At 34.2% G+C, this 13,461-nt stretch overlaps 1 protein-coding gene across 1 annotated transcript in view; it reads left to right on the top strand.

The window, feature by feature from the left end:
- The first annotated feature begins 8,601 nt into the window (after positions 1-8,601).
- Positions 8,602-13,461, top strand: part of LOC123664504 (plectin-like) — an 82,291-nt gene continuing 77,431 nt past the window's right edge. Inside the window, exon 1 of the mRNA XM_045599042.1 lies at positions 8,602-8,823. Within this exon, the coding sequence (XP_045454998.1) occupies positions 8,701-8,823 (123 nt within the window). The 5' untranslated portion in view covers positions 8,602-8,700. The remainder of the gene's footprint in view (positions 8,824-13,461) is intronic.

The raw sequence follows: 13,461 nt of genomic DNA, 5'->3' as shown, positions 1-13,461 counted from the left end.
ACTTATGATAAAAATTTTCACGACAAAACTCATAGCAATAATAATTTCATACTTGTTAACCAAAAATGTTAGTTGGAGACTTTTTGCGTATGAAATTATGTTTAATAATAGTTGTTGGAATTTATTGAAATTCGTTTTATTGAATTTCAATATATATATATATATATATATACTAGCTGTGACCGCGACTTCGTTGGCATGGAATTTAACTAAAAAGTTATTGTTCAGTTCAGAGAGTTATATAATTGTGTTTGCAGGCAAACGAAGAAAAACCGACTTCAATTATATCGACAAGTAATACAACGTAGGTAGACAAAAAAAAATAGTCAAGTAAATACGCATTATCAAAGATTACTCCAAAATTTGTAATCAGATCTCGATGAAATTTAAATGTGACCACATGATAAACATCGGCTTTCGAATAATAAAAAATCATTAAAATCGGTACACCCAGTAAAAAGCTATGCGGATTTTTGAGAGTTTCCTTTGATTTCTCTGGGATCCCATCATCACATCCTGGTTTCCTTATCATGGTACGAAACTAGGGATATCTCCTTTCCAACAAAAAAGAATTATCAAAATCGGTTTATAAACGACGGAGCTATCCCCGAACATAAATTTTTTTTTTAAAACGGTCGAGTTGAGAATCCTCCTCCTTTTTTTGAAGTCGGTTAAATAATATTTGGGGAAGCTTTCCACCTTCAAATTTCAATATGTCTCCAATATTCAAACTTGTGTGCAGATAATTCGGTATGATAAGTTAGTTTAATTCATCATCGGTCATTTCATTTCAAACTGTTTTTCTTTTTGAAGAGAGAATAATATATTGTAACAGTCATTTTCAGTATCCTATACCTACTAGAGTCAGAATTTTATAACAATATTTCATCTAGAGTCAGAGAGAGAGTGTGTCTGTTTGTAACATTAAAATAACCGCTTTTTACTAAATGCATAGTTACATATACCAAAAAAACCTTTTTACAATTTTTGTCTATCTTTCTGTCTGTTTGTTCCGGCTTATCTCTGAAACGGCTGGGCCGATTTTGACGGGACTTTCACTGGCAGATAGATGATGTAATAAAGAGTAACTTAGGCTACTTTTATTTTAGAATTTTTTTTTTATAACTCTGCGAACTGAACAATAACTTTTTTGTTAAATTCAATACGGACGAAGTCGCGGGCACAGCTAGTATGTAATAAGAAAAAACTAAACACTAAAAATTTAAGCAAAGTAATACTTTTTTTTTATGTCATTAGGTCGGCAAACAAGCGTACGGCTCACCTGATGGTAAGCGATTACCGTAGCTTATAGACAACTGCGACACCAGAAGCATCGCAAGCGCGTTGCCGACCCAATCCCCAATCCCCCCAGGAGCTCTGGTCACCTTAATCACCAACAGGAACACAATACTGGTTGAAAACAGTATTATTTTGCTGTGATCTTCTGTAAGGTCGAGGTACTACCCCAGTCGGGCTGCTCCATATTTTGAGCAGGAAATTCCTGCTGTGCCCTACCTCAGTTAAGCCTACCTCCTGCTCTCAGTATGCATTCCTTTTATAATCAAGGTAGCCAAAGTTCCTTGGGATGCACTGAGTTGACAGCGAGGCTAAGGCTGGCCCTACCCCTGTTTCCCATCATAGTGGCACGAAACAGTTTCCATAAAGTGAGGAAAAAATTTATTTTATATTATTTTAAAAATATTACGGCTAGACATTTTAAAACTTTAAGCAGTTTTACAATAAAATAGATTAAAAATATATATAATTAAAATAAATATCCTTTTCTATATTATAAAAAGACTTTGCAAAGGAAATTGAATGAAATTAAGCAGGCATCAAAAGTGGTTCTGAACCGCCATTTGAGAGAGTATCTAATATCCGATTCGAAATTTCTATTGTGCTGAGAAGAATCTGCAAGTTAAAAGTTACTCCTTTGAAAATCGTCAATAATTTTTACTTCAGCCATTAATTGTGCTGTGTGGTTACAGCATTAAGAATGTAGCCACTTCCGCTCTTCCCATGGGTGTCGTAAGAGGCGACTAAGGGATAACACAGTTTCACTACCACCTTGGAACTTAAATGCCGACCGATGGCGGAATAGCCATCCAATTGCTGGCTTTGAAATACACAGGCCGAAGACAGGTAGCAGCGTCTTTGGTGCGACAAAGCCAGCCTTGTGGTGGACACCAACCCGCCTGCCTAGCGCGGTGACTATCGGCAAAACACATAGTTCACTCCATTTTTGGCGCGAACTTGTGGAGACCTATGTCCAGCAGTGGACTATGATGTGATGTGATGTGTGGCTGAAGTGATGTGATGATGATGAAGTTTTCAATACAAAATTAGTTTTTTTTACTATTGCCTTGTTGAGGTAAAGCACGACAGGAAATATCATGCTCAAAATCTCAACCTTACTAAGATTACATATTATAAATAGCTCTCGAATACTTTTTTTCTTTTTTTAAACACACACAAGGTCCTACGGTAAGTAACTTAATCCTTGTATTATTAGTAGCAGACGACTGTCATAAGCAATTTTTTTTTTGATAAATATACACAGAATAACACATAATGTAAATATATAAATACACATATTACACCCAAACTCAAGCGGGAATCGAAGCCGAAAACCGCGGAACAGAAAGCAGGACCACCACAAACTGCGCCACCGGGCTAGGCAAATTAGTTTTATGTTCTTGTGGTTAGTAACGTAGCCTGATTTCTTTGGGACGCGCTATGTTGACAGTGGGGGTAGGATCGACAATGCACTTAGGATGCTACTGGTGTTGCAGGTGTCTGTAAGCTACGGTAACTGCTTACCATCACGGGGACCGTACGCTTGTGTACCACCCTAGTAGTATCTATACATATAATAAAATGGTAGGAAAGTCAAAACTGTACATTGAATATTTTTTTAAAAGAATACTTGGGGTGTGATCTACAATCGGTACCGAAGCCAAAAATATGGTTTTTAGAATTTTTGTCTGTTTGTCTGTATGTATGTCCGGGATAAACTCAAAAAGTACTGCATGGATTTACTTCAAATTTGGCATGAATATTACTAAGAAGTCGGGTCAACATATTAGGCTACATATTATCACGCTATCACCTACGGAGAACGAGCAGTGAACGTTTATTTCTTCAACGCATTCTGTAACAACGCGTAATCTAACGACGCATATTTGAATGTTGTTGTTATTATGTTAATGCTATAAGCTAGCTTCACACTATAAATAAAGACATTCTGTGGTATATTTAGTATCAGCATTGCACCCGTGCGAAGCTGGGGCGGGTCGCTAGTAAGAATGTAAAATGTAAATAACAGTATTACGAATAACATGTTTAATTGTTTATCTGTTCCTTAATTTATATGTATAGATTATATTTTTATTGAAAATGTCTCTAAACATGCCAAAGCTGGATGTTCTATTATGTTTTAGTTCAGTTAAAAACTTACGTTGTATATTTTATAATACTTAAATACTTAGCATAAAAGTAAAATATTCATAAGTCAGTATACGGTTAATGAAGCTTGTTTTGCCGGCTGTGTTTCAAACGGAAGCGGAGTGAAATGAGTTCAAGATAGGAAGGACGCTGTAGAGATGTACTGCACTTGTTTTATTGTTATTACTAGCTAAAATATGTGGTTTCACTTGCAATACTTCAACTATTTGCGGGTGTGTGTAGTTTTATTCTTAATAGTTTATCATATACGTTTCCTAATATACACTCTATTTATAGTGGGACAGCCCACTGCTGGCAAAATACTTATTTCTTCTAATATTGATAAGTACTAAACATCTTACACTTAACGGCCTCACTCCTTTTTTTGTTACGTGGGGAAAATCCATCATGGATACCCTCCGGTGGGGGCCCCGGCAACTATGATTTACTCCTGTGTCAGAGGTAACAAAGTTGGGGGGCGTCGTGGTAGTGTGCGAAAGCGATCCCATGGCGTCCCCACTAAGGTGCCGGCGGAAAAAAGATGTGGGTTTTAGTGGATAGTCTGGCATTGCACCTCACGCCGGGAATTCCACACTCCCGTCACCCTCGTGTGGCGGAGTTAGTGAGTAAATGCACTTCCCCATCTATAAAAAAAGGGGGGGAGGTAACAAAATTGTTTTGGGGTATTAAAGTTGAATCATTATAGCAAGTGTACCTATATTACAAATTTTAAATAAATAAAGCCCTTAAAAATACTCTAATGGTTACTTGGATTTGATCTCATGACTTTTCAGTTAACATCCGTTGCACCATATCGGCTCTCACTTCTCGTTGATTTCTTAAAATATACCTTACATGATACAAACTTCAAGCACATTTTCGAGCAGTTTTCGAACAAAACATTTTACTATAAGAATGTATCAAAAGAATAACGACAAAACCTGGTAATTATCCCGTTTTAGACCTTAATATTAGCGAAAATGTTAGCGATATTATAAGTTTAAAATGTTGTAAAATAATGTCTATTTTGTAGTTTATACAACTCGTAAAATTTTATTAGATATTTTAATTTATTTTTATTTATATTTTATTAGGATAGCAAAGTGTAACTAAAAAAATTATACCTAAATAACAATTAATTTAATCAACATTTAGATGCTCTCCCATATAGCATTTTGATTAGATGATAGAATTTACATTAATATTTTGCCACACGATTATATCAGAATTAAAAACATATTATTTTTTTTACAGAATTTTAGCTACAGGTTTAAGTATTTAATATTTTGTGTATTATATACACATGCGAAAGTCATGTTTGAGAATAAAAATTTAAATAATTAGATATGATATGATAGACTAAAATAATACTAAAAAGAAAAACGAACAATTAAATATACTTTTCAGAAATATAAACATTTAAAAAACTCGTCAGAGCTTAACAGACACGGATGGGCTTATAACAATAAAAAACTTTCTCGTTTGCCATTTATTAAAAAAAATATTTAATTCTTATACCATTAAGTTAATGAAAACAATGTAGTGACCGCTTTCTATAATATGCTAGGATCACCTTGGTTTCTTTTAAAAACGTCTAGCAACGCCAGCTCGTAGCTACAATAGAAGATAAAAACACCCCTTTCGACACCTGAACGATTATACGAATGGACTAAAACATCTATAGCTCAAACAATTTTTGTTAATATTCCAAAAGAAAACATGTTAAAAAACATGTGAAACAAATATATGATATTAGGATGAAGCGCAACTTTAAGTGACACATAAAAAAATGTTAAAATTTGTTAATAAATAGATTTTTGTGACATTTTTAAAAATCGTTTAAATTAAAAAAAGAAAGAAGAAGAAAAGATGAAATGAAATGCTACTAGACGTTTTAAATTGCCACCGAGACAATCACATGGCCCCTTGCCATGACTGTGAAGTTGTGTAAAAACTAAATTCTACATATTTACCAAAGTTATGTTTCAAAAGGAAAAGATAGATAAAATTAAATCCGTTTTTAAAATGTGGTAAAATGAAATTTATTACCAAACTGAAATGAAAAAAAAAACTAATGAATGAAAAGTGTTGCTATCGGGCGTCTGATGTAGTCCGGACTACCACCGGCTACTGCGCTCAGGCATCAGGCAACTGGTCTAGTTCCTATACGACTTTTTGGTCCATTCTAGAGCTTTGCAAGTATATTCTATACACTATTAGTTATTTTGAGAAAAAAAAATAAAAATAATTGTGTTTGCTCGCAAACGAAAAAAAACCGACTTCAATTACATCGACAAGTAATACAACGTAGGTCGACGAAAAATAGTCAAGCAACTACAAGTTATCAAAGATTACTCAAAAAGTAGTTATCAGATCTCGATAAAATATTATACGTGACCACATGATAAACATCAGCTTTCGATTAAATTAAAAATTATCAAAATCGGTACACCCAGTAAAAAGTTATTACGGATTTTCGAGAGTTTTCCTCGATTTCTCTGAGATCCCATCATCAATTCCTGGTTTCCTTATCACGGTACCAAACTAGGGATATCCCCTTTCCAACAAAAAAAGAATTATGAAAATCGAAGAAGAAAGTTATGCGGTATAATACAACGTAGGTCGACGAAAAAAGCGTCAAGTAAAAACGCATTATTAGATATAACTCGAAAAGTAGTTGTTAGATCTCAAATAAATTTAAATGGAACCAATTGGCACACACCACCTTTCGATTAAAACAAAATTTGTCGAAATCGGTCTACCCGGTCAAAAGTTCTGATGTAACATACATTAAAAAAAAAATACAGTCGAATTGAGAACCTCCTCCTTTTTTGGAAGTCGGTTAAAAAAATTAAAGTCGTCCAACGTTGGAAAAAAATACTCAAAAATTTAAATGCAATTTTTTCCTAAAAAAAACGATATAATTTCAAATTTCTAAAAATATCATTACAAAGCTCATTTCATTAAGTAAATACTTTTCTATTTTGTTTATTTAAAAAAAAAAAAAACTTTTAAATACCTGATATTGTCACTTAAAGTTCCTGCTGGTAACTCGACACTTTAATGGCTAATAACTAGTTACCTTAAACAATATACTATAATAATATTATACATATGGATTTAGGGCATATATAGGTATAACATATTCGAAAATTACTAAAACCGGAAACATCAACATTTTTCAGCTGTCCGCTTCGCGTGGAAATTAGGACATAATATTTTTTAATGAATTAATTATAGTTAATGAGAAGCTAGCAGCGATTTGAAATGTAGATTTTGCTTTGTAGAATCTGCAAGAAACACAAAACATACTATTCAATTGTCAATCATCTGTGTTTTACGAAAACCAGTGCTACTTAAATCAACAAAGTATTGTTGTCTCAACACTAGTACTTACGATTAGTCACCAAAGATAAAAAAACAGAACATTCATCAATGTCAACATCAATATCAGATAGCTACCAATATGATTTTATACACGCATTCTCATAAAAAATGCCATATAATATTTTATACACATACTTTAAGTTCAACCTGTAACATCCCCTGCTCCTGGCAACCGGCTCCAACAGATTAAACGTTCTCTTTGAGCTACGGTGGGGACACGAACGAACAGAGTTCCAAACCGGAATGAAATATTTGTAAAAATATAAAAATCTTTTTCGAGTGGGAATCGAACCCGCAAATCGTCGATGTTTTAGTTGCCTACACGAACCACTACGCCAGAGCGGCACTTGAGCTGTTTGTATACACACACATACAGCATGTATATAACTGAAAGTCAAGAAATCATTAGCTTTCCTTTCAAACAGTCGAGTGTATTATACATAATGAATAACAAAATATAGTTTATAATTCAATTATCATTCATTCAATCAAATCATTAATTATTTTTTTTTTAATTTATATCATTACTTTGTGTTTAAAAATATATGTTTTAAATAAGGAATCCTATCGACTACGCTACCACCACCACTATTCCCGATTGCAACCAGGCTGACCGACATACGACGACCTCAAAGAGAGTGATAGACATATCACCTCTATATGAGTCAGAAAGAGACAAAAGTTGTAAGTGGGTCATGGGATAAGAGGAACTTCAAGCAACGTTTTAGATGTAAAGCGCTGTAACCGCTGTATTTCATGAAAATGGGAGGCTGAAAACAGAGCGCTATAAATAGATAGCCTTTGAGGTACGACATAATTAATCGTTTTAGTAATGTTTTTAAGTTATTGTTAAGCGCTGCGAAAAATTAGGAATTTGATTTTGATGGATGAGTGGAAAATGTTTTTTTTTTCTGGACTTGACGAAATGCCGAGCTTCAACAATAATGTATTGGCTCGTCTATTAAAGTAATAAAAGTAGTAAGAACGTTTTGCTATTTGTTTGCTTTATTGGCATAAAAAATATTAGAAAATATTTTACTAAAATTATGTACTTATTCATCTTTAATTATTAGGCGTTAAATCTTCATTTAAAATAAAGATGACAAGTATACTTGTCATATCAAATGCCTATTGGTCTCTTAGAATATAACTATATACATTCAATAAATGTGCAATTTGACTAAAATAAAAAGCAAAGTTCTAAAAAAATCTTTCTATCTATACGGCCAGACACACCTCTGCTCCAGTTTATTGTACCTACATTTATAGATCACACATCTATCGTCTAGCGTACGACAGATTCGAGCAGCGCTAAATCCGCTAAATTACCCGTCCACCGCGCATGCGTTCCCGGCGTACGATCGATGATCCGAGCGTCCCGTTCAGTGATCGCGCGCCCGTCACCCAGTCCAGTGCACAATGCGTTCGAATTGACGCGGGAAACACGCCAAACTGTATCTCCGCGAGTACGCCGGCGAGGAGGAGCGGCCGCCGTGCCGGGAGGAGTGGCGCCGGCAGGAGTGGTCGGGTACGCGGAGCCGCCTGCCTCAGGTGGACCGGAGCCCGTCCCGCCGGAGTCCTTACCTCGCGCGCGACGATGAGCCCTCCCCGGCGCCCGATGAACGCGGCCGCTCCGCCTCGGCCGGGGCACACCACCGTGCTCGCCCACGGCCCCTCCGCTACCAGTCTTTGGAGCGCGACTATGACCGCTCCTACGCACCACCGCCGCCCCCCGAGGATGACTACTACCGACGCGAGCCGCCTCCACTCTTCCTCGGAGAACTACAGTCCCAAAACTCCGATCTACAACGCGAGCTGGGCAACCTCAAGAAGGAATTGGAACTGACGAATCAGAAACTGGGCTCCAGTATGCACAGCATAAAGACCTTCTGGAGCCCAGAACTGAAGAAGGAGCGGGCGTTGCGAAAGGAAGAGAGCGCCAAGTACAGCCTTATAAACGACCAACTTAAACTGCTCAACCAAGAAAATCAGGTCAGTTATTTCTTACTCAAAATTGACAACTATCGATTTTCTGTTATACTGCTTAGACATGAAAATCTTACAACCTACTTCGTAACGCCTCTATAATTGCTAAAACAGATTTCGTTCACCATCGTTCATGATAGTCTATCGATCTGAAACAATGTTCGTTGTTCTACCATTGAGTAAAAAACTTTTAGCTTAAAATCGGAAACATTGTATAAATATTTCTAATGATCGCTCCCAATGTCCCAGCACCACCCACAAAGAGTTACAATTTCATAGTATTTGTGAGCCATTTCTACGCCTATCGCTCGCGCTGCTTCATACGCATGCTTGTAGAGACGAGTCTTTTTCATTGATGTTACTCTCACAGGTCAATGGGATATCTCGAGATTTGCTTACGAACTTTACGAAAGTTAAGAAAACTGATGACTTGTATAATTTTTGACGCCTTAAGGGGCTACCCTACCTCAGCTCGAATTCAGATTTCACCCATACTAAAAACACATGAGAATTGAGAGCGCTTGGTTGTTCATCGCGCGAATTACATGTATTTTCTCCCCACAAACATTATCAATAGTTATTTTTTAAAAATCGCAACATATAAAATGTTTGTCATACTTATTTCAATTACCATGCTTAATCTCAAGTCCATAACTTCTATATTTACTGAGATATTAAGGTTTTAATACAAAAATAGAGGTAACTTTGCGATTTTTTTCTATCGAGAAAATTTTCTGGAATCGTGTTTTCGAAACATATGAAAGATAGTTTATGTCCTGAACTTTACCATACATAAATTTCAAACTTAAATATTCAGTAGTTTGGAAGATATGGACATCCTGCCGAGTGGAAAATAAGCAATTTGAGGTAGCATACACTCTTAAAATTAAAATCCCTCCCAAATGTTACATTATTTACTTCACAATTATAACGAATAAACAATTTTCTAAGATATTTCTTAGAAAAGTATTCATTTGGTTCTATATTCGGTTCTATTATTAATATTCTATTAATATTAGTCTAAGCTATTATCAAAGTCTTACAAACGCTGAGTTTTCGATATGAGCCAGGCACCTTTTGGTGTCCTTTTACAATGAAAATAAAGTAATTATGCATTATGACCTTTTTAGGTACAAACTCAATGAGTCAAACTCAGATAAATGTCTGTAAATAAATTAAAAGTATTACGTAAGCAGGGAAGAGATTAAAGAATTAGGTCAATAAGAATGGGCTTACAAAAGACTCAAGAATTTAATTGACATGCTCAAATGGGTGTACGGTGTTGTAGTAAATCTATTCATATATTAATAATATGTTTCTCGAATTAGTAATATATAATAACTATTTAATAATTACTAGTGGTCGCCCAGAGGTCGAAATTCAACCATAATTATAAATTTAAATTAAATAAAATTAAAGAAATCTAAGGAATTATGAAAGTAAAAAAAAAACTTTTTTATAAAATGTCTTTTTGACTACAGACTTTGACAATAAAAAAAGAGTATAATATGCGTGTGTGTATCAAATACATGGTAGTGGTGTAATATTTTTTTTTTTGTTATTGGCTTAATATATTTTATGCATATTTTTAAAATAAAATATTAGCATACTGCACTCCATATAAACTATAAGTCTACGAAATTTCATATTCCTCCGTACGCATAATTTAAAAAGGGGTACAAAGTTTTTGCTTCACGTATTAATATATAGAAGATTAGCAATTACTTAGGTACTACCGTGTCAATCAATCTTAGATTTCTTAGTGAGTAGAATCATAAATGAACATTTAGTTAAAAAAAGTTAAAAAACTCCAATGAAGGCTATCGACATTGTGACATACTATTATTATACTTTGTTATTCTAATTACCATAACTTTGGTTACAAATACTAAATTACTACATAACTACATTTAAATAGGTTCCTCGGTACTCTAGAAAGACAAAACGTGTAAAAATCAATCCTTTCTTACAGCTTGTGCTCGTATATGAACTGATTCAGCAGTAATAATATTACATACTAGCTGTACCCGCTACTACTTCAGCGTGGAATTTAACAAAAAAGTTATTGTTCAGTTCGCAGAGGTATAAAATAAATATATTTCTAAAAAAAGCCTAAGTTACTCCTTACTATATCAGCTACCAGTGAAAATCCCGTCAAAATCGGTCCTGCCGTTCCAGAGATTAGCCGAAACAAACAGACAGACAGACAGACAAAAATTGTAAAAAATGTTATTTTGGTATATATGTATACCGTGTATACATCCATATGCATTTAGTAAAAAGCGGTTATTTTAAAATTACAAACAGACACTCCAATTTTATTTATTTGTAGAAATTAATTATAACAATTTCAATTTACTCACAAGAAGAGCGACGTATTAATTAAAAGATTCATCTATAGGATACATGAAAATTTGTGGAAGCGACTCATGTTCTCATTTCCTTAATTTAACTTATGCACGTCATAACTTATCAACTTACATTGAGAAATTGTGTTGACAAGTTCGTCATTTACATAAACAATATAATTATATCATTGTATGGTATCAGCCATTATTAATAATTCTATTTACACAATAAATATGGATTCCATATTAGTGAACTAATAACTTGGATAAAAATTACCTTAATGAATCCTACTAATCCTACTATACTATATAATAAATGATAGATGGATGTTTGTTACTCTTTTTATTTAAAAACTACAGAACTGATTGTTATATCCTTAAAAAATTTGCTAAGAAGACAACTGAAGATCTATATAATACGTTGGCTAAATCTTATCCGGACATATTCACAGGATCGCGAATTACGCGGTTAAAACTGCGAGGTGCAGCTGCGTGCTGTGTGGTTTTTAATTAAGGTCTAAGACGTAAAGTTTGTAAACAGGAAAATTTTTGTTCAAGATTGTATTCATAATTATAATTTATCAGAATAACAGAAAACACTAATTTGATTAAAATACACAAATTTTGAATGAGGTAAAATTGTTGAAGTTTTGTATTTAAAAAGTTAATAATTGGATTAATATATTATTTTTTAATGCCACTCAACGTTATTAAAACATTTTCCTTCAATCCTTTAACTATTTTTACATCATATTGACTTTGTATTAAAATGATCAAGCTTAAATGAAATTATTATTAAAGTGTATTTTATTTAAATAAAAGAATTTATTCTTCTGTATCTTTTTTACATACATTCTTAGAGTATACATTACAGTAGTACTGTAATGTATACTCTAAGCATACATTACACACAAACTATTTACGTACAAAATATTCCTGGAATAAAAATCCTTTTTAAATTTCTCTAAAATTTTTAACTCTGCTTGAAAACAGTATTATTTGTCCGTGATCTTCTGTAAGGTTGAGGTAACCCAGTCGGTCTGCTTCATATTTTGGAGCAGAAAATTTCCTGCTATGAAGTAACATGAAGTTAGTGAAATTCTATAAAATCATATTTACTTAATACCTACTTAAAAAAAAGTGTCATTAAAAATATAAAATAAATAACAAAACTATGGACATATAAAAAAAAGATCAGTCTCAGCCTGTTAAGCTAAAAAGCAAGGAGTCCACGGCTATTTCCGTGTTTAAAAAAGGTTTTTTTTTAATGAGGCAGCTTTTTGAGCATCTTACGTAAGTATTTGCTCAAAAAGGTCCTTACTTACTTAGATATTCAACTTTTTCCTTTCGTGTTTGTGTTAATTGTTAAGGGTACTCCTAAAATATTAGTTTATTTTAAGGTTGCGAAATATAAAGATATCTTTGGAAGGGGATTTATTTAATGAACATTTTAATCTGTTACTTGTATAATTCAAACTCAAAAATCAAAATCAAAAATTCTATAATCCAAGTAGTCTTCAAAAACACTTCTATATTGTAATTTTACAAATTGGAACGATATATCCTCTTAAATGTTGTCGAAATAACGATATACATACCTTCAAAAATTTCCTTAAAATCGCGACAACTCAATTCTATATTATAAGTTATAGTATAAGTACATAAATTCCATCATATAGCGTGGCGATGGGTCGCCACGGCGCCAACAATCAGGCTTTCCCTCGCCTATAGATGTTTCATATGAAAATTGCAACTACATAGATATGTACAAAGCAATATTCACAGTAAAATCTCTTTCATTTCCTGTAGCTAACGATATCCTATATGAAAAGGGAAATAAACTACGACTGGAAAGTTTCTCCAATATCCAGGAGTTTACAAATGAGACACTAACGGTAATAAAGGTATCAATATCTTCTTTGAGTAGGCTTACGATTGTGGACTTGGATTCACGAGATATAAGTAGTATATAGTTTGCTGTTTGGCTAAAGAATACAGCCACACCCTCTCTTGGCGTGGGTGCCGAAAGAGGCGACTAAGAAATAGCACAGTTACATACCACCTTGGAACTTATAGCGGGATAACCATCCAACTGATGGCTTTGAAATACACAGGCCGAAGACGGGCAGCAGCGTCTTCGGTGCGACAAAGCCAGCCCTGCGGTCACCAATCCGCCTGCCCAGCGTGGTGACTATGGGCAACACACATGAGTTCACACCATTTTTGGCGTGAACTTGTGGAGGCCTATATCCAGCAGTGGACTGCGACAGGCTGAAGTGATGATGATGATGAAATG

The sequence above is a fragment of the Melitaea cinxia genome, chromosome 22, assembly GCF_905220565.1.
Source record: "Melitaea cinxia chromosome 22, ilMelCinx1.1, whole genome shotgun sequence".
Taxonomy (NCBI): Eukaryota; Metazoa; Arthropoda; class Insecta; order Lepidoptera; family Nymphalidae; genus Melitaea; species Melitaea cinxia.
The sequence above is the reverse complement of the archived record's forward strand: the minus strand, read 5'-3'. Positions and strand labels throughout refer to the sequence as shown.